Source organism: Ixodes scapularis, unplaced genomic scaffold (genome assembly GCF_016920785.2).
Source record: "Ixodes scapularis isolate PalLabHiFi unplaced genomic scaffold, ASM1692078v2 PGA_scaffold5__190_contigs__length_132052651, whole genome shotgun sequence".
NCBI classification, from domain to species: Eukaryota; Metazoa; Arthropoda; class Arachnida; order Ixodida; family Ixodidae; genus Ixodes; species Ixodes scapularis.
In genome coordinates, this window is record NW_024609880.1 from 45,747,353 (window position 1) to 45,767,023 (window position 19,671).

The 19,671-nt window shown below is 48.7% G+C and overlaps 1 protein-coding gene across 1 annotated transcript; it reads right to left on the reverse strand.

The window, feature by feature from the left end:
- Window positions 1-491: 491 nt before the first annotated feature.
- LOC115322299 (dual specificity protein phosphatase 19) lies at window positions 492-13,044 on the reverse strand. The gene is made up of 3 exons (XM_029982689.4): window positions 12,984-13,044; window positions 12,525-12,804; window positions 492-2,923 (listed from the first exon to the last, which is right to left on the reverse strand). The coding sequence occupies exons 2-3, from the start codon at window positions 12,745-12,747 to the stop codon at window positions 2,520-2,522; spliced, it is 627 nt and encodes a 208-aa protein (XP_029838549.3). The 5' UTR covers window positions 12,748-12,804; window positions 12,984-13,044; the 3' UTR covers window positions 492-2,519.
- Window positions 13,045-19,671: the final 6,627 nt, after the last annotated feature.

A 19,671-nucleotide genomic window follows, 5' to 3' on the forward strand; every position in this document is an offset into this window, starting at 1 on the left:
CAACATTGAGGCACTCAAGGGACTATGATCCATGCGCTCTAACAAGTTGAATAGCAACTGTCATAGCCGTTTTGTGGAACGGCATATACTGCACCTCAAAAGTTAGGTGCAACGTGATCAACGAATGCAAAAGCGTTTTGCTGAAAAAAAAATAAAAAAATCTTGATTTGTACAGACTTTTGCGCATGACGATTGCAATCTGAAAGAGGTACAGAAACAAAATTTTAGCTCTCATTTCTGTTTATCCAGAAACTACGTCGTGCCAGCGCCTTAGAAACACCAGTCTTCTGCTCGTAAACGTACGAAAACGAATTTTAAAACGAGTAAAACGATTTCTCAATACCACCTGGTAGTTGGGAGGCCAATGTAGTTAGGACGCTGAATGCCTCCCGCAGAAGCTTCATTGCCGAGTGAGATGACAAACTAAGAGAAAACAAAATGTGTCAAGCATGACTGTTAGTTTAATTTAACATGCTAACTTGCGCCTCCGCTTTAAAGAAACAATTCGGCCGGTTTATTTGCTAACCCTAAAATTTCAACATGCTTGAAGCCCACAGCAGTGATGACACAAACGTACGACGGGTTAACGCACGTCATATCAAAACCGCAGCACCAGGTTCTGGTCCACGCACTTCAGAACTCTGGTGAGTATAAACACAGCCTGCACCACTAACCCCTGTGCGAGAAAGAAATGTGATCGCGCTGTCGGTTGGAACACAAAGGAGGTGAAACCGGGACCAAACCAAATCGGCAAATAAATGACTTGCTTTATTAAGAACTAAATCAGACACAACGACAGGCGAGAGCCGAAATTCCATTTAAAAATAATAGGTGGAAATATAGGACCTGCTGAGTATTCAATAAAATAAAATTAGTAAACTAAGTACACGAGCACGCGCGCACTAAAGCAAGGTGCAGCCCATTCTTAAGCAAAATGTACGGGTCGGTGCCATTTTTTTCCACAATCATACTTCGTAAGTTGAAATCCTTCAGCTGCGTCTATAGTTGTAGAATGAGGACTGGCCTTTGTCTGGAGTTCCGTGAGAAAAACCTCAGCCGCTCCCCTCGGTTGTCGAAGATAAAATCAGACTCCAAAGGAATCCATATAGAAATAATAGTTATCTGGGAACAGTCCGCCCTGTACGCGTCTAAAAAGACTTCTATCATACACTAACTATATGAGGACCAATCAACATCTAGTTTCGACTTACCTCTGCTAAAATTGCCGCTTTCTTTAATTGTATTTCGTTTATTCCATCGCAGACAAGTTCAGTCATCGGGGAAAGCAGAAACATAAACAAAAGAACAGCGAATAATATAAAGATTATCCTTAACTTCATTCTCCGTAAATTCATTCAGTGTCCTTGCACTCTTCCCATCATGGAGATTTTGAAAAGCTTTCTTGCTATTGGCAAGGAGATCGAAATATACGGGGCACTTTGTCCAGCTTGTTTTAGACCGACTTCGGTGCTTATCTAACACAAAGCCTGTGCACTGGATTATTTAAGTCATCTTCCTCGATCGAGCGCAGGACAGTGACTGAACACGAGAGCAGCGTCGGCGCTCGGCTGACACTCGTGTCAAATAGGAGAAACTGTGAGCCCACAGCTGCATGCTGAAGCAGCGCTCCTGTCCAATCTGTGTCCCATCGTGGACCTTTAAATGACATGTTAACACTGACGCTGAACATTCTGCACTATCTATGGCTTGGTCATCTAAAAAGTGCTGCCCAGGGGCAGACCCTGAATGTCCAAACTCTTGAGCTGTCCTAGTCTGCTGCCAAGATCAAGCAGCTGCAGCCGAAAGGATTGTCCAAGGCACGAAGTAGAGACAAAGTTGCACAGAGCTCTTGAGATGCTGAAATAGGCTCGAGATCAATTAAAGTACAAACCCTGAATGTTGTTCCAGTTCTATCATGACCACAGTCGGCTGTCCAGGTCGCACAGCTTCCTCCGAATAGATTGTCCGAAGAACGAAGTGAAACACGGTTGCGCAGGACACTTGAAGTGCTCCAACACCGCCCCCCCCCCCCCCCCGGCCCACACACACACACGTGCACTTTCTCTGAAGCTAACTCAGCATCGACCAATGTGCAAGCCCTGAACGTCGTCCCAGTTCTAGCGTGGTCACAGTCGGCTATCCAGGTCGCACAGCTGCTTCCCAAGAGATTGCCCAAAGAACGAAGTAATGAGAAACGTTGCACAGAACTCTTGAGATTCTTAACTGCCTCCCCTCCTCGCAGAAACACACTCATAATCGACTAAAAGTGCAAGCCCTAAATGTCCCAGTTCTAGCACTGCCACAGTCGGTTGTCTAGATCGCGCCACTGTCGCCGAAGGGATTGTCTAAAGCACGATGTAAAGACAACGTTGATCTCTTGAGATGCTTCAGCTGTTTAGTTCAGTTCAGATTATCAATTTTCAAAGGCACTTTAACAAAGTGCATTACGCGAGGGGGATCTAGTGCAAGAAATTAACAGTGAATGTTGCCGTACAGCAGCCCTGAATGTTATCCTAGTTTTAGTGTGGCCTTAGCCGGAGCTCTAAATCACGCAACTGCCGCCGAAACCCTTCGTTGGGACAGGCCGCGGCTCGAACCGCTCGGACCCTGCTGAGGGCCTCTTGGTAGCCAGCTCCACGACGGGTCATGAGGAAGGCGATGGCCAAGGCCGAGGACCTGGACACGCCGGCGTTGCAGTGAATCAGCACGGCACCTCCGCTGGACAGCGCCTCTTCCACGAAGTCACCCACGGCCCCGATGACGGCGTCCGAGAGAACGCACTCGGGCAGGTCCAGCAGCGGGAGGGACAGATAGGACAGCGAAGACCCGTGGACCTCCGGCACCGACGCACCGGCGGCGTTGACGACGTGGGTCACTCCTCGAGACTGCAGAAGCGGAAGATCCGCCGCGGCGTCCTGCGAGCCTGATGAAGGGAAATTGAGGGAATGTTACGATTTTGTCTCGCTTCTGGTTTTCGTGCAAAATCAGTTGTCTGGTCACTGATAAAGTCAGTGGATCTGGGAGCGTAGCGCCATTGTCTTCCCACCTGCTGGACGGACACAAACGAATACCAACGTACAGACAACAAAGCCTCTTAAGGTGATTGGCTGTTTAGAAAAAGTTTATTGATATCAATTCAATGGAATATGACACATACATAATAGACACACTGGTCTTCAAGCTTATTTATAGTTATTGGACCCTTCGATTCAATGGGTACAATTTACACAAGAACTGAACACAGTATCTTATCCATCACGCAAAAATAGCGTACCAAGGACACTGATTCAGGAAAAAAGAGAATATGTGAGGAGAGATAAACCCGTCAAACTCAGATACCATTTCAGTAAAGGTCCTATCACATCAAGGGAGGTGGCGCGAAAGAAAGAAGGATTTGGCAGTTGGCCAACCGGACGTAGAGGCAGGACCATTGTCTCAGGAACTCCTGCTCTCCCAGCCAAAAGAGTTCGCGGTCTATATAACGGTACAAGGAACCACGAAGACGGGACAGCAGAGGTCACATGGCTCGCGTACGACGCTGCTGGCCCACTGCAGCACAACGATTTTGCCAAAGCACATGCGGGCCGACTGCTAATAGGAGGAGGGCGAAGCCTCCTCGAGGATAGCGGCGGCCCGAGACGTGGTGCACGATGCCCAGAGTGCGAAAACCACGGTGCACGAGACGCCAAAATGATCGCGCAACGCTGCAAGTCGCAGAAACGTGGGAGTTCGTCTCCACTTCTCCGCAGTTAGGGCACCGGGAATTGGGAACCATGCCGCAACGTTGGAGACGATCCCTGGTCGGAAGACCCTCCCATCCTCGACGCCACTCGAGGTCCTCCACGGTTCCAGGAAGACGGCGAGAAACCAAGAAGTCCAATGGAAAAGCGTTTGCCCGTACTCGCTCATCAGCTGTGATCCGCATCAAGCAGACCTCCTCGACTATACGAGCCGGTGGCTCGTCTCGCACCATAAGGTCTGGCACCATTCTGTATAAATCTTCTTGGAAACTCACCACCATTTAGTAGGAAGGGGATGTAATCGCAGCGCTCGGGCAGAGGTTGCCGAGGGCCCGGGGTACGAGCCTTCGACGCGAGGGACCCAAGAAATACAAGGCCAAACAACGCGCCGGGTGTTCTGTGTCGTCAAGCACCCCCAAGATGGTGCGAAACGCGAGTACTCGCGACATGGTGTCGATACAAGGCATTCCCCTTCCTCCGAGTGACGTCGAGAGACGGAGAACAGCTCTGGTCACGAGCTCCGTGCCCTGGCTCGAGTAAACCTCAAAGGCAGGTCGTTACACACCGGCAAAATCGCGGTGGAGGGAGGCCGACGTGGGCAGTATAGAAAATTTGGCCGCAGAAAACTGCTCTCACAAGATATGCTCTCACGAAGCGACAACGCAAAAGTTTCCGCCACGGCAACTTGGCGTTCGAGCGCGGAGTTTATAATCTCCCAAGTGCGGGGCGACACCCCACAACAGTAAAAAAAACACACCTAGGACGCGAACCACGGCTACAGTCTGGATGTCTGCATGTAAGGATGGAGGGGAGCTTCCAAAACAAAGAGCTTGGCTTTTGGAGGTGTTTAGACGCGCTCCCGAAAGGAAACCATACTGTGAGAAAAGCTGTGCAGCAGACTCAAAGCTCCGCGAGTCACGCAAAAACAAACTGACATCGTCGGCGTACGCGCTAACTGCGACATCACCGTGGCCAGGTAACGGAAAGCCGCGTACGTGGGAGCAAGACGCAAGGCGTCGGAGGAGAGGATCCAGGCTTAAGACAAAGCAGGGGAGACAGGGGGCAACCCTGCCGCACTCCCCTTGTCACGGAAAAAGGAGCAAGGATCCGCGTATTTACTTGGAGATGGCTTGTCAGCCCACTGTACATGGATCGGAGCAGGGCTATAAAAATGTCAGAAAACTCAAAAACTTTCAATACTTCAAACAGAATACGGTGCTCGACTCAATCGAAGGCCTTGGCCTGATCGAGAGAGACGAAGCACCCTGACAAGTGTGTAAAATTGGCGTACGAAGACAGATCGCGCGTGAGAGACAGGGACGAGAAGATTTTCCTGTCGGGGACGGAACACGTCTGCATTGGGCTTACAACATGGGGCAAAATGTGGCTCAGACGGGAGACCAGCAGCGACGTCGCCAACTCGTAGTCTGTGTTAAAAAGCGTTATGGGCCGCCACGCTGAAGGGTCTGACGGCGAGCCACCTTCCTTAGGGACGAGCATCACGCGACCACGTTTGAATGATGGCGGAACGGCGCCGGTTTCCAGAATCCCGTTGACCAGCTGGACAAGAGGGGCCCTGAATATCTCCCAAGAAGAAACGCAAAATTCGGGTGGCAAGCCATGCGGCCCTGGGGCAGACGCAGTCTTCATAGCACAAAGGATCTCGAAAAGTTCATCGCGGTCAGTGGGACGCAGGAGAGACGAGGCCAACAACTCGGGGCAAGCAGGAACGTCGCCACAGAACTGGTGAACTTTCTCAGCAAAATTTTCGGACGCAAGGTGATCAGAACAAAAAAGTTGTGAAAATAAATCCTTGAAAACCGTGTCTATGTCGTGCGGATCGTCGGAAAAGCTCCCGTCCGCGAGCTGGACATTATGAATGAAAGGCGGTCCAACTCCACCAGTTTGCACGGCGCGGTAGCACCGAAGAACCTCTGAGTCATTCACAGGCCGGTCTTGCAGTCGCTGCTCGACAACCCTTCGGGAGGACAAGCGTAAAAGACGCTGGTGACGATCACGGAGGACCGGTATTCCGACATCAGGTGTGTGCGCGCGCTTCCACGCTGCACTGCGCGGATGCGGTTGACAACCTCGTTGAGGGCGTCGGTCGTCCTGCGTCAAAGCCTTTTTCCCGCTGCTGTTGTAAGGAAACGGCAGTCAGCCTTGATCCCATCCCACCGGGTGTGAGATAGGGGAACGACCGTCAGTGACAACCCTATAGATTGTCGCAGGCTCGAAAGGGCTAGGTCATCCCGCAGAAGGGAGACGTCCATTCGTCATGCGTCGCCTCGCGGTTGCAAATAACTGGAGACGTCGAAAACAATGGACACTGGACAATGGTCTGAAATGTAGCCAGCGGTTATCGGAAAAGAAAGCACCGTGCAGGTCTCAATATGAGTAGCTGGGCAAGAAAGAACATATACCCGATCTAGACGGCTCGACGAGGAGCCTCGCGACCACGTGGACATGTACGCCGTTCCATTCAACTCCAGCCAGCCATCTCGCAAATTGTAGAGCGTAAACCTTCGTACAAGCTCACGGGCATTTGAAGTGGGACGTCCGCGTTCAGGGCCGCGAACATCCCGAGCAGAATCTTGTACACAATTGAAGTCCCCGCAAAGCAAAAAGGAACCGTCGTCGGGAACATATTGAGAAAGACTACAAAAAAACTGTTAGACGCCGAAGCACGCGCAGGCGCATAAACACTCACTGTCCGAAACTTAGCATGACCCACAAAAAAGAAGTATACAAGGACGCGGCCGTCAGGATCACAAAGAAAAAATGCGCCTCTAAGGAAACAAGTACGAAAAATTAAAACGCCCACGCCACATGAGCGTGACACAGCAAAAGAAAAGTAACATGGAATAGAAAATCTCGTCTTAAACTCGGCTACATCTCGTGCGGAAAAAAAAAATTAGTTTCCTGCAGAAAAAGCAGATCGCAATGTTGCGCCTGGGCAAAATGCACAACCTCGCGTTGTTTGTTCGAGGAGAGAAAACCCTGAAGATTCAGTGTAATCACGTGCAAGCCCATAAAAAGCAAGAAAGACAAAACAGCACAATCACAGGATAGGCTAAAACGTGAGGCTGTAGTCCTCGTCCGAATCATGAAGCTCGGAACGCTTTTTTTTTTTTTTTTTGACGGTGGACGCGATGGGCCCGTCCGAGCCGCTGCTAGCGCTCGGAAAAGTTCGCTTCTCGCCACGGTCAGCCGCCCCGTCCTCGCCTTTGTCAGAAGAAGAAAACTTGGACGACTCACGTTGTGTTGACGGCGACAACTGAGAACGGGTGGAAGGCTCTCGTTGGCCTGGGGTTAGGTCCATGTCGTCGGAGATGACCAGACGACCAGGGCTATGACTCGAGTCGGCCACGTCACTCTCCTGGGAGTCGAGGGCGTCGGGAGACGCTGCAGCGTCATCTTGCGTCGGAGCGACGGGGAGCGCCGCGACGGCAACTTGCGCTGGGGCGATGGTGGGCGTCGCGGCGGCGACTTGCGCTGGGACGGTGGGGGGCGTTGCGGCGGTGACTTGCGTTTTGACGATGACTTGCAAAGGGTTTTTCATAGAAAACTCCTCGGGTGACTTGACAGCGGTAGAGGTCAGAGGAAAACTCACTCGATGAATCACCGGAGGGCGTGTCACCTGGGGCCAATGGGCGAGCCCGCGGACGGATGCAAGGGTCCAAATCGTCATTGACCTCCCCTGGAACAGGGGGGCCCTTGCCTCCGGCACCCTGCGGTGGCTGGTGGGGTCGAGGGGCTCCCGCTGGGTGGGCCACAGCGGCGTAGGACCTACGCTGTGTACAGTCCGTTGTAGCGTGGGCGTGACCACACCGCAAACAAGGAGCGGTGCAGCCCGCTGTTGGACGCCCGAAAACGACGCAACGTTCACAGCGTGCGGTCTTGCAGGCTGGCCCGATGTGCCCTTCCTGTCCGCACCGGTTGCACACACGTCGCAGGCCACGATAATCCACCATTACTCGGTGCCCTTGGATGGTGATAAAGTTTGGTATCGGCTTCGTCATTTCCACCTTAACCACCCTCATTCCTGTCAGAATGTCGGGACGGTCTCGGTACGACACGTACATGATGGACTTTACTTTTCCGAACGGGGCGATGGCTTGCACGACGGCTTCCTCTGTGACATACGGCGGGAGACGATAAATGGAGACATGAAGGACGTGGACGCCAACTGCTTCGAGTGGCACCGCAACGTCACGGAGCACCAAGTTCCCTTGGACTACAAGGCGGTTCGCTGCACTGATGCTTGTCACCGACGAGATAAACCTTGATCCATCTTGGTGTAGCAAGAACTTCAAACCTCGGGAACCGGCGGTTACTTGAAAAGCGTCCATAATCTCGTCCACGGCGGTGTCGGCAGAGACGCTGAACGAAAAACACATACCCTTGGCTGGTAGCACCGTGGACGCCATGGTTGGAAAAACCAAGAACCCCGGGGACCCCGAACAAACGCGCTCCCGGAGACGCAACAGGAGGCGAACGTAAACTGGGCGAGACGGCGAGACGGCGAGGCAGCGAGACAGCGAGACAACTTCGGTTGCCATAGCGATCGCCATTTTGGACCCTTTCAAAACTTCGAAGCTTCGAAAGGGTTGTTTAAACCAGTCGCACCAAGATCGCTATGGAGCACCATCGTACTGAAAGTGTTCCTCAGCCAATATGGGCGTCTTTGGCTCCGTGCATGCAATAAGCTTATCACTCATGCTTATTTCCCCAGGTCTCTTACAGTTATGTTGCCCTCCGTGTGTGTTTTAAGAAAGTAAAATTATTTATCAATGCCTTTTTCAAAGAGAGTAAAATTATTTTTCAATGGCGGTACTAAAATGTAGGGCATCGCACGCGGCGTCGGTGCTTTGAGTGCATTAAAAAATAATTTTAATGCCTTGAAACACGCAAGAAGGGCCACATAACTGTGAGAGTTCTGGGGAAATAAGCATGAGTGATAACTCATATTAGCCGAGGAACGCCTTCAGTACGATGACGCTCCATTACGATCTTGGTGCGACTGGTTTTAATAGCCCTTTCGAAGCTTCGAAGCTTTGAAAGGGTCCAAAATGGCGATCACCACAGCAACAGACAGCGATAAGCCAATCACCTTGACAGGTTTCGTCGTCTGTATGTTGGCATTTGGCTGTGTCCGGCTAGCAGGTGTGAAGGCAATGGCGCTACTTTCCCAGATGCAGTGACTTTAGTCACCGACAGCTTAAGAAACGCCGGATGAGGTTTATTATGATTGGTCCCTGATTTGTTTTTCCGGAGTTCCTATTGATTGAGGCCGCCATCTCACTGGCTGTGGAGCGATGATGACTGGGACTCGACACGCCCTGCGTTCCTTAAGTTGTCAGCGGCTATGGAAATTGGAAACTACGCGTGCGTTGCCATCTTGAATTAGCAAACTTCCGGTATGCGGGAGTACATTTGTTTTCCCACGCCACACCATTGAAACATAGAGGAGGCAAAACAATATTGAGGCACAACCCCCCCCCCCCCCCCCCCCCCAACTAATAAACCACCCCGCTGATCGATATGATAGTGCCAGCAAAGCAGAAGGTAGGCTTCGGGGGTATCTTTATTCTAAGGTCGGAACTACACGCCATCTCACGAATTCGGTGCATCGTTTTGAAATACATGAGAGCAACTGTGCAATCTTAGAAAGCGTTTTTCTTTTGTGCGAGCATTCGAATGAAATGGATACATCAATTCACAGAGCAATGCCTTCGTGACTCTCTCGTGACTCTGCCTTTGACAACGCCGCACAAAACGTGTGAAGGGGAATACAATCTCTCTCCTGCGGTTCATTAAGGAGGCTCACCTGACTCACTTCATTTAATCCCCATCCCCCACCCCAGGACAGCACTGACGGCTTAAGCCCAGCTGACCTGGCCCCGATGTTTCTTTCGTCTTATTATTATTAAAGACATTTTAAAACAAACTCTGGATATTGGTTAGAGCGAATTTTTTTTTTTTTTTCTGCGAGATTTAATTGACGATTCTGGGAGAACATGTTTACTGTCGCAGTGTCTTTTAGTTTCGCACAACACCGTTAACTTATAAATGTTTTTTTTTTCTTTTTTTTTTGCATTTTATGTAGTTAAAGTCTTTCAAAAATTTAAGTAGATAAAAGTATTTCATTATTTTAGAGTCAAACGCAACCCTAAGTAATACACTAAGCCTTTGAAACACCGGAATATTCCACTTCTCACCCGGAAAGAAGACACTCTTTATGTTCTGTCAATACAACATTTTAAACATATTTTCGAACCTTACAGCTTCTACAAACCAGCTAAACCCTTTTTGCAAATAAAAAAAAAAAAAGCCGGTAACACCAAAGGTAAGGCGCAAACGAGCTAGTGATAGTTGAACACAATAAAAACACCCCGATCGAGACTGGGAAAAAGAATGAACGGACATACACAAACACGATTTTCGCGCTATAAACAAATCGAAGTAATTTCCATGCAATTTAAAAATGCGATTTGGGGACATCTTCAAGAGGGCCCCTCTCATGAGAGGCACCTTCTGTGGCGAGCAGTGTTCAACCACGACCCCGGTGTCCAACGCATCTGGCACCAATTTCTGGGCCTTCATCGGTCTCGTACAAGTAGCTTTAAAAATAACTGCTTACAACTGCAACCCTTCGACAAAGCCAATTTCACGATATACTTGAATCCTCATCATCAAAAATAACTGAAAGTTCGGTGTTGAAAGGCAGCCTCTACCGCGAGTTATTTATCCCTTTCATTTTTAGTTTTACACGTTGGAAAGAATTCCTTGCAAATTAAAACACTATTAATCTTTATCCTGTCAAATAAGTAGAAAACAAAGTATTTCATTTATTACTCTACAAAAAAGTATCCAAGGAATGACAAAATTAGTCACAGAAGCAGTTAACTCATACACAACAAGAATGACTCTCAAACCATATGATGTGCAGTTAATAATAACTTCTTTGTCAATTTGGGCTAGTAACGTTGACCTCGGGTTCACGAAGCTCCAACGATAACCAGTTGAAGAAAATAGCTTCCGGGATGCTCTTTGTATTTGTACATTCATAAAACAGCAGCAAATAAAACTTTTGTCATACAGAGACTGGGAAATAAGCAGTCGTATTTTGCCTTCGTTTGTAAACGCTCGAACTCTCACCAGTACCTACTATCGAGTTTGAAACCGCAATCCTGAGCCGGTGCGAGCAACATTTCGTTTTAGCTAAACCAGATGGCAGCACCGACGCTGTCTCGCTCTTCGCGCTCTATCTCGCTCCATCGACAGTAGACTGACCGTTTCTTGAGTTGGAGGTCTGTTTCAAGCAAAATTTAAACGCCCGTTTAACAAATGCTGCACTGAACGGTGAAACCGCCAGTGCAATGCAATGCTATTTCCAAACAAAGCCGCAGTGTTGAAGTTTGCGCATCACCAGGACGAAAATGTGGAGCAGGGTGAAGAATGAAAACCAAGATGATTTAAATCGAGATTTAAATCACACCGGTTTTACTGTGGTGACTTACATCAAAACTTTCCTGTAAAAACCGTACGCAAAATACTCTTTATTTGTGGTTTGCCTGTCATTTCATGCTTTCTTTGTGCCTGTGTTTCGTATTTAAATATAAAAATATCATCGAGCGAAAAAAGATTTATTGCAGGCCAAACACGAACAAAAAGCGGTGCTCTTTTAAGCAAACCAGAGCATTGAGCTGTCTACCTTCAACTTCGTTTGTCAGTTAGGTCATGTCCTATTGCAAGCAAAATCAGAAAGCGAACGAAAAAGCAAATAAAACGTTTTCACTAATTAAAATAAAAAAAATTAAGCTGCTTTTGTTATAGTTAGGTGGTATTTACATCAATAAAAAGTTGTTAATCGAACTATTTTAAATGTCCAGTACTTCTTTCTTCCACATCGTTCAGCGATCGGAAGGACTGATCAATCAATATGCGATGTTGAAAGACATCTAGTAATAAAGAATATATATATATATATTTTAGCTACACTGGTCTAAATCAAATTATTTTGATTGAAATTAAGATAGCCTAATTTAAATCGAATAAATCTGGATATTGGTTTTTAATCGTGATTGTTGTTGTTGTTGTTTTTTTTTTGTTACTTTGATGTGAGGTAAAGTAATCGTTGGGAAACAAAACAACATGCGGATGAACTCGATATGGCGAGAGTGCAAAGTCTGCACTGTCATTAATTGAGGGAGCGCCATATCTCAACTGATTATTTAGCAACAAAATGACACATATGCGCAGGTAAGTAGAAATACGAAGTGCGCTGCACGTCGCACTCTCAGCTTGCCAGAAATGATTCCCGGACGAAATGGTAGCCATTTTCATCACTCGAAACGTCAGTGACAATACCGAAGCTGTGCGACCTGTTCCACTGTTTGTCATTCTATTTCTTTTTTCTTCGTGTAATGAATGGGTTCGTAGATATTTGTTCAGAGAGGAGAGACCTCCCAATTGTTCTTCTTCTTTTTTTTTTTTTTTTCACAAATCCTACGACGTTTTAATTTCCTCCGGGGCTTCAAATACGGCTGTCGAAGATAATACGAAGCGATACAAAATTCAAGCCTCTATGGTCGAGCTTAAGAATCACGGGGCGTAGCATGTTATGTTATCTCTTCGTGATTTGTTCTTCCGCGTTCTTATCGGGGCTAATGCCGAAGTTCCATTGGCCGCGGTGCGATAATGACATCATAGTAAGACGCTAAACAATCGCCACACTTTCCGGGCTTGGAAAGAAGGGCGAGTCTGTCGATTTGAACTCACCCACATAAAGGCCAGGTAGGACTTCTCCCAGTAGGAGGTCGGGTGTCAGGTCTGGTACAAAACCGAGGGATCTGTCGTGCGGAGCAGACGCCTCAACGCAGATCGTGCCGGTCTCGTCCTTGGACTCGACGAAATTCCTACCGTCTGCTGTCTTGACGCGCGTTTGAACCTGCCTCAAAGACCCCCTGTTGAAGGTGCATATATCACGAGAGAAGCCGTCCATGGTCGTCTTCCACAGAATGTAGCGTCAGCTCTCCCTGACAACGAAATTCCCGCAGGCCTGGAGGGGAGAAAAAAACCTAGTCGAAATTTCCTCGGCATCAGCTTGGACAACGTCGATTCCGCACTGCAAAGCGTTAACAGATCGTTATTCCTACGCGCCTTGTCGTAATGCTATTTTGACGAGCACGCCAACCGACTACGACAGTAGTATCCCCTATTAAAAGTCGAAAATATGACCTGATTTGCGGCTTCGTGAATGCGAGGACGGGCATTCACTGGGCGCTGACATGTTTAAACTGATGTCGATGGTGTTTCTGCTGTCGTGAAATGTGACCACTACGGTCAGAGTTTCGCTTTCGCTTTCGCTTCGGGGAATACTCTTTTTTACTAACTGGTGTTATTATCTCTTTCTGCTTTCCCTAAAATGAGCTTAAGGATAGAGTTAAAAAAAAATGGCCGGTTGAAAGCTTTCTTATGTGCAATAAGGTAATTGAGATAAGAAAAAACTACAAATCATATTGCACGTGTAAAGCCTAAGCGCACGTGTAGTGTATCATCAATGATCATGAGATTCGGCCATAACGCAGGTTGCGTTAATAAGCGGTAATTCGTTTCGCTATACACTAGAGCACGCCTAAGGTAATAGCAGTGGTTCAACATGTTAGCTGGTGCAGAGTGAAAGCACCTTCCGGAGTTGTTCTATTTCAGCAGTGTAGATGTCTAGGACATCTTAACTGCTGAAATTTCAGCTGAAATGGTGAATTTCAGCTGTAGATGTCTAGGAATAGTCACATGACCCAATTAAATGAACCTGTAAGCAAACACTTGTGTAAGCACTAACGCTTGTGGTACTTGGTGCCAGTGGCGGACGCAGGTTTTTCTTGGGGAAGGGAGTCAGGTGTTGGTCAGCGTAGCATATTTGTAAGACCACCCCCCCTTCCCGTTTCTACGCCCTAAATTCTTACACATGCAGGGTTCAAGAGGGGGGTCAGGACATCCGGACCCCCCCTCTAATTCCGCTCCCGCTTGGTGCTAATGCACAATTGCAAGTTTGGCTGCCCCATGCGTACAGGTACGGCAGATCCCTACCGAAAATTCCGGTATAACTTTTCGCTATCCGGATTATGGAACCGGAAATCTATCTCGATTCTATCTGGACTCTATCTGGAATTCAGGTTTTCAGAAATTATTCCTTTGTTCTCAATCTGGATTTCGGGTTTCCAGTAACAAATTTCCGGTTCCATATTCCGGATAGGGAAAGTTATACCGGATTTTTCGGTAGGGATTGCACTCGAATTTACCTAGGGCATGCTTGTAATCCCACATTCTGCTTTCACAAGCAGAAACGGGCAGCGATCAGAAATATCTGTTGTCTAAATCAGAGGTCTCCAAACGTTTTGGCTAGGGAGCTGGATTGGGGACCTGTTGCGGCCTCGAAGGCCGAAAATTCGATAAGACAGTATAGGTCAGTGGCATAGTCTGCGGGGTAGCTTGGGAGAATGACTTCCCCCAAAGTTATAACCTTTTATTTTCTTTTAATTAATGAAAACAAATATTGAATGACTACCGCCGGGGGGTTGGGGACGGCCATGTCCCTACCCGTGAATTGTACACCATATGGACTACTTACCACACGAAAAAATTACAGAAAGGCCCCCCTCCCCCCACGGTATAGTAATCTTGCCCCCCCCCCCCCCCCCCCCTCCCCGGAAATAATTTCTTGCTCCACCCCTGATATACACTAAAAAAATACTATATAATAAGCCTAAGTAATCATTTAGATACAAATATTTCAGCTAGAAAAAAAAAGGAAAGGTGGACAAATACATACTTTGTTTTTAAGTGCAGTATTTTACTACTTTTGACATTACAAAATAATTGTGACCCCGAGAACACACCAGGCAGATATAAGTCAATGCGCACAGGAACTTTGACATATTCACACAGGGCAGAACACTAATGAAAATGGTAGATCAGATCGCATCGCTATGCAAGATATATATCATGAGAACGCAAAGAAATTTTACAGCGGAGCTATTAAGGGGTACTTTCCCCAGGATCGCGTCCGTCAGCTAATAAATGTCGACACAAAACAAAGACAGCTACCGCCATCTATGAGCAATGGTGGCAGCCAGACAACTGGCTTCCCGGTCGTCTGGTTGCCGCTGTCGCTCATAGATGGCGGCGACCTTCCCAGCCTCTCCACCCTGGCTTGCCGACTTGCGGCCGGACATTCCTTCATTCCCGCCACAGCCTCGCTGGTCTTCCTTCTTCACCAGAGCGGAAAGACTGAAAGTGTGTTTCATAGTTACGCAGAGATAAAGCAGGGAACTACAAATAGTAATTCTGGTGGTGACAATGTACAGTAAATAATATGGCGAGAGAACTTACGTTTTGATACAGTTTTTTAGACATGTGCGAAAAGGAGATTTTTAGTGCGATGCGAATTCGATACGAATAGTGGTTTTGGCTGAATATTTTCGAATCAAATATTGAATAGTCTCACCAAGGCTTTTCACTACTGCCCCATGCCTAAACAAAAACCTTTCTCAACTTGTAAATGCTATTCCAAAGCTTCCTCTTGTTAATATCAAAGCCAAGTTAATTTATTTAATCTAGCTATACTTATAGACTGCGACCTCAGAAAGTGCAATGCCTAATAATGGGATGTCAAGAAGCAACACCCACGAAACCGAGCTCCACGGATCATGCTTCTCAACAGTGCAACCACCGGTGCTCGGTAAAGCCGATTCACACGACGGACCGAATAGCGATTTTCGTACGCGGACCGAGTACCATGTGACAGTCACGTCGACTTTTCCTACTATCCTCGCCTTGTCCGGTGACGTGAAGACTGATAAAGTCTAGCGCCTTTTCACTCGCGGAATTTTTTGCGGGGGATTGACTTAAAAGGCGTTTAGTCTGGCAACAGTGCAATGGTTTCTTTTTTTTCTTCTTTTTTTTCGGACGATTAAAACAAAAATGGCGCATCGTTGTGCTTTGTGCGTTCGCTGGTTCATTTTGTAGCGCGATTCTTGGTTCCACGTGTGATAGAAACTGAAGATACTTTGCCCAGCTGACGCGACGCAGGTTCCGGTACTCAGGGTCTATGCCAAGAGACTTCCTTCAAAACTAGTCTAGCACGCCGTGAATTATTATATACCCCTTCCAAAATACTGCCCTCTTTTGGCAGCTGTGTAATTCGTGCACAATGGCGGACTAAAACCGCAACGTCACGACACACTTCATGCGTTCATTTGCAATAGAAGCGAAAAACATTCACAGAAAAAGGTGATGAGTGCAGTGACGTTGCACTTGACGCTGTTTGACTGGCTCGTCGGCTTCTCGCGTTGGCCGCGCTCCGCCGTTCGCTATCTCTTGGATGACTTGCGCGTTCCACGATGTCAGTTGTTCTGCCATTGTGCAGTGGTTCCGACCTTCTAATAATCGGCAGGCGAATCACGAAAGGGGTTTATTGCGCTTCCAAGCATCCTTTCACCGAGCAAGACCTTCCTTGTGGCTGCGCTGTGGTGTACTTAAAGGGGTATTCACACGAGGGAGAAATCCCGGGGATTTCGCCACGGCACGCGCATCCCGCGACGAAAACGTCAGGCTTTGCAATGTGCAAAAGCTTCGCGTTTTCGTCTGGTGATGCGCGCGTGCCGGGTAGAAATCCCCGGGATTTCTCCCTTATGTGAATACCCCTTAAAGGGACACTGACGCGGTATTTATAATGGCCAAGGCTCTTTTTATTTGTACATAACGTATAAGAGCCCAACTACCCGGAACACAATTAGCGGCTCCAAATTCGTTTTCTTTCCGCAGGAAAACCGCCGATCGAGAACTGATCGGTTTGAGTCGCGCTCACTCTCTTCTCCGTGGTTACGTGCAGTTGTCTATGGTTAAGACATAAACACCAAAGATAATCAGTCATGGGTCGTCGAAGGTACACACTCAATATTAAAAATAAAAAAAAAAATATATGATACCCATTTTTGTGGCTTCTAAAAAACTGCAGATACGATGATAGAAAAAAAAGTCGCATAGCCACGTGATTTTTGGTACCTTTCTTCTTCCTCCATAGTCCAGTTTCGGTTTCAAGCAGATTCGTATATTGAAGTTATTAGAAATATACGTGACGCTGTGGCAAATTATTGATTGTGTAGTTTTCGGATACCCTAACGAATGGCCCGGCAAAACATTTCAAACTAATTTTGGGGAGTGTTAGTGTTGCTTTATGTGTTGTGCATAAGCGCGGAGTGCGTGAAGGCATCCCTAAACGCCTTTCCGCGAGCCCCGAAGCCTTCTACACTCCGTTTCACCTTATGTTGTACCGCAGCGAAGGCTAGAAGCGCGAGCTCATAGCGTTGGCAGCTGCCCTTGGTGCACGAGAGCTTGTGCCGCCGAGATGTGCCCTAGAGCAAGGAGCTCGCGCTTGTAGCCTTTCCTGCGGTACGACACAAGGTGAAACAGAGTATAGAACAAAACCAAAATGGTGTGACTGTCATGCCTTGGGTTAGTAAAGCTAGTGGCGCTTTGCGCGAAGCCTATCACAGTTTTCCGTCTCAATCTGTACGTAACAGCGGCGTACAATTCTTTATCGCGGTAGCAAACCTCGACTTCTCTCTTGGACAACGGTGCCACAGTGCGATGTAGGAGTTTCGCGGCACTGTGGGGTGGCGAACAGGTTCGGTCCGTCCTCGCTGGCGTCTGCTCGTCGTCTCCCTCGTACGGACGCGCTTGGGAGATGGACGAACCACGGACATGTCGTCACGTGACCAATCCGTCCGCTGATTAGTCCGTCATGGGAATCAGCCATAAGAAGCGCGCTCAAGGGGGTTGACCGACCGCGACTAACACTTCGAAAAATACGAACATCAGAGTTCTCCTCAAACCGAATATCGAACAGCCTATTATTCGAAACTAATTTTCGAAAATTAGAATATTTATACAATACTGCAGTTTTCTCTTATTATTCCTGATATCGCGCGCTTACTTTTTGCGTTGCTAGCACCGGGCCGCGAGCCGAGCGCTACTGGAAAGACCGCGGCCATCCGCGGGACGGGATTTGGAAACCCATGCTCTACATCAAACCCTCTACTGATAGAACAGAAACTACTGGGCAGTGGCATGTGCAAACGTCATCCTCGAGCTGGCGAGTACATAGCCTATAAAATAATGTATGTATGAGCAGGGCCGGCTCCAGAGGGGCGGGTGACCTCGGCGGTCGCCCAGGCCGGCATCAAAAGAAAAGAACCGCCGCGACCCTTTTTAATTTTTTTAGCTCCGATTTATTTGAACACGGCGCCCGACACGACACCATTGCTAAGTGCGCAGCTAGCCAATTCGGCAGCGCGCTTGGCTCCCGCGCAAAAGGGCCGAGGTTCGGTGCCTGGTAGCAGACGCACCTTATTGTTATTTTCTTAAATGTCGCGTTTCGGTAAATTTGAGGAACCCGGTTGCTTGTTCGAGGTCTGAATGTTCTACGCACCGAACCTTCTACACCGATTGTTCCAGAAGCCCACGCCTGTATAAAAGGGGCTCCGCATGGCGAGCCGGAGTCCGTCTCGCTCCAGCGCTCGATACTGCTGTACGCCACCATCGACACCTGCGACCCTAGCCTTTTTTTGTGTGTGTATTTCGGGCGCAAGTGCTTAGTTTGCTTCAGTTTTCGTCGCCTCATCAAATTGTCATTCGGGACATTTTGGTGGAGGTGCGAGGTACCGCATTCCATGTCCGTGAAGCGTGCCCCTCGGAAGATCTGTCGGGCTCGACCCTTTTCAAGTCCCGGAAAGTTAATCCCCATCGACGAACCCGATACCCGGTGTGCCAGCCGCCGCAATCAAGGCCAGCCTCCGGAGTTCGGTCAACTATCGCCGACGCCGACGATGAACACCACGTCGCAGCAAGACGGAACGCCACCGACGTCTATCGTCTACGTGCAGGCCCCACCACGTACGCCGGCGAATTTCCATGGGGATCTTTATGAAGATGTGGACGACTGGTTGAGCCAGTACGTGCGCGTCGCCCGGTTCAACGAATAGGGGCCTGAGCAGTGCCTACGGAATGTCTATTCCGCTCCGGAAAACACGGCACGCACTTGGTTCGAAAGCTACGAAGCGTCGATTTCCTCGTGGGAAGACTCCTAGACCGAGCTTCGACGCACCTTTGCCAGCCAGCAGCCACGTCAGCGGGCCGAAGAACTCTAAGTAAGAAGCCAATGGCCGAACGAGAGCGTCACAAGTTTCGTCGAAGACGTTCTCCGCCTCATGAACCGGGCCGACCCAAATGCTCCCAACGAGAAAAAAGCTGCGGGTCCTGATGCGAGGAGTGAAAGAGAACATTTTGGGATGCCTTGTGCGAACCCCACGTCGAAGGTTTCATCGCTGAGGCCACAAACATCAAACGTGCTCTTCAAGCACGGGCCTCACGCTACCAGAGATTTCCCGGCTTCGCTGCCCTCTCGCCGTCTAGCTGCAACACTCCGGACATCCTTGAGGTCATTCAGGGAGTAGTACGGGAGGAAATCAAGGAACTCCTATACCTGCTGCCGCAAGCCCAGCTTCGCCCTCAATCGCCGAGGTTGCAACGATAGAAGTTCAGCAAGCGCTCCATCCAGAGGTTCTCATGGACGTGCGCAGCTAGCGAAGTCGGCAGCGCGCTTGGCTCCCGCAAGCGGGCCAAGGTTCGATGCCTGGTACCGGACACACCTTTTTGTTATTTTTGTAAATGTACCGGCGTTTTTGTAGATTCAAGAACCCTGTTGGGGGGGGGGGGGGGGGGGGGGGGGGCTTGTTCAACGTCGGAATGTTCTATGCGCCGAACCTTGTATGCCGATTGTTCCAGAAGCCCACGCGTGTACAAAAGGGGTTCCGCGTGGCGAACCGGAGTCACTCTCGCTCCAGCACTCGATGCTGTTGTTACG

Bases quoted from the DNA above. Each gene is read 5' to 3' on its own strand.
- LOC115322299 (XM_029982689.4), bottom strand. From the start codon at position 12,747: ATGGACGGCTTCTCTCGTGATATATGCACCTTCAACAGGGGGTCTTTG. The intron at 2,924-12,524 runs GTGAGTTCAAAT...TCCCTTCATCAG, and splicing joins CCTACCTGGCCTTTATGTGG to GCTCGCAGGACGCCGCGGCG.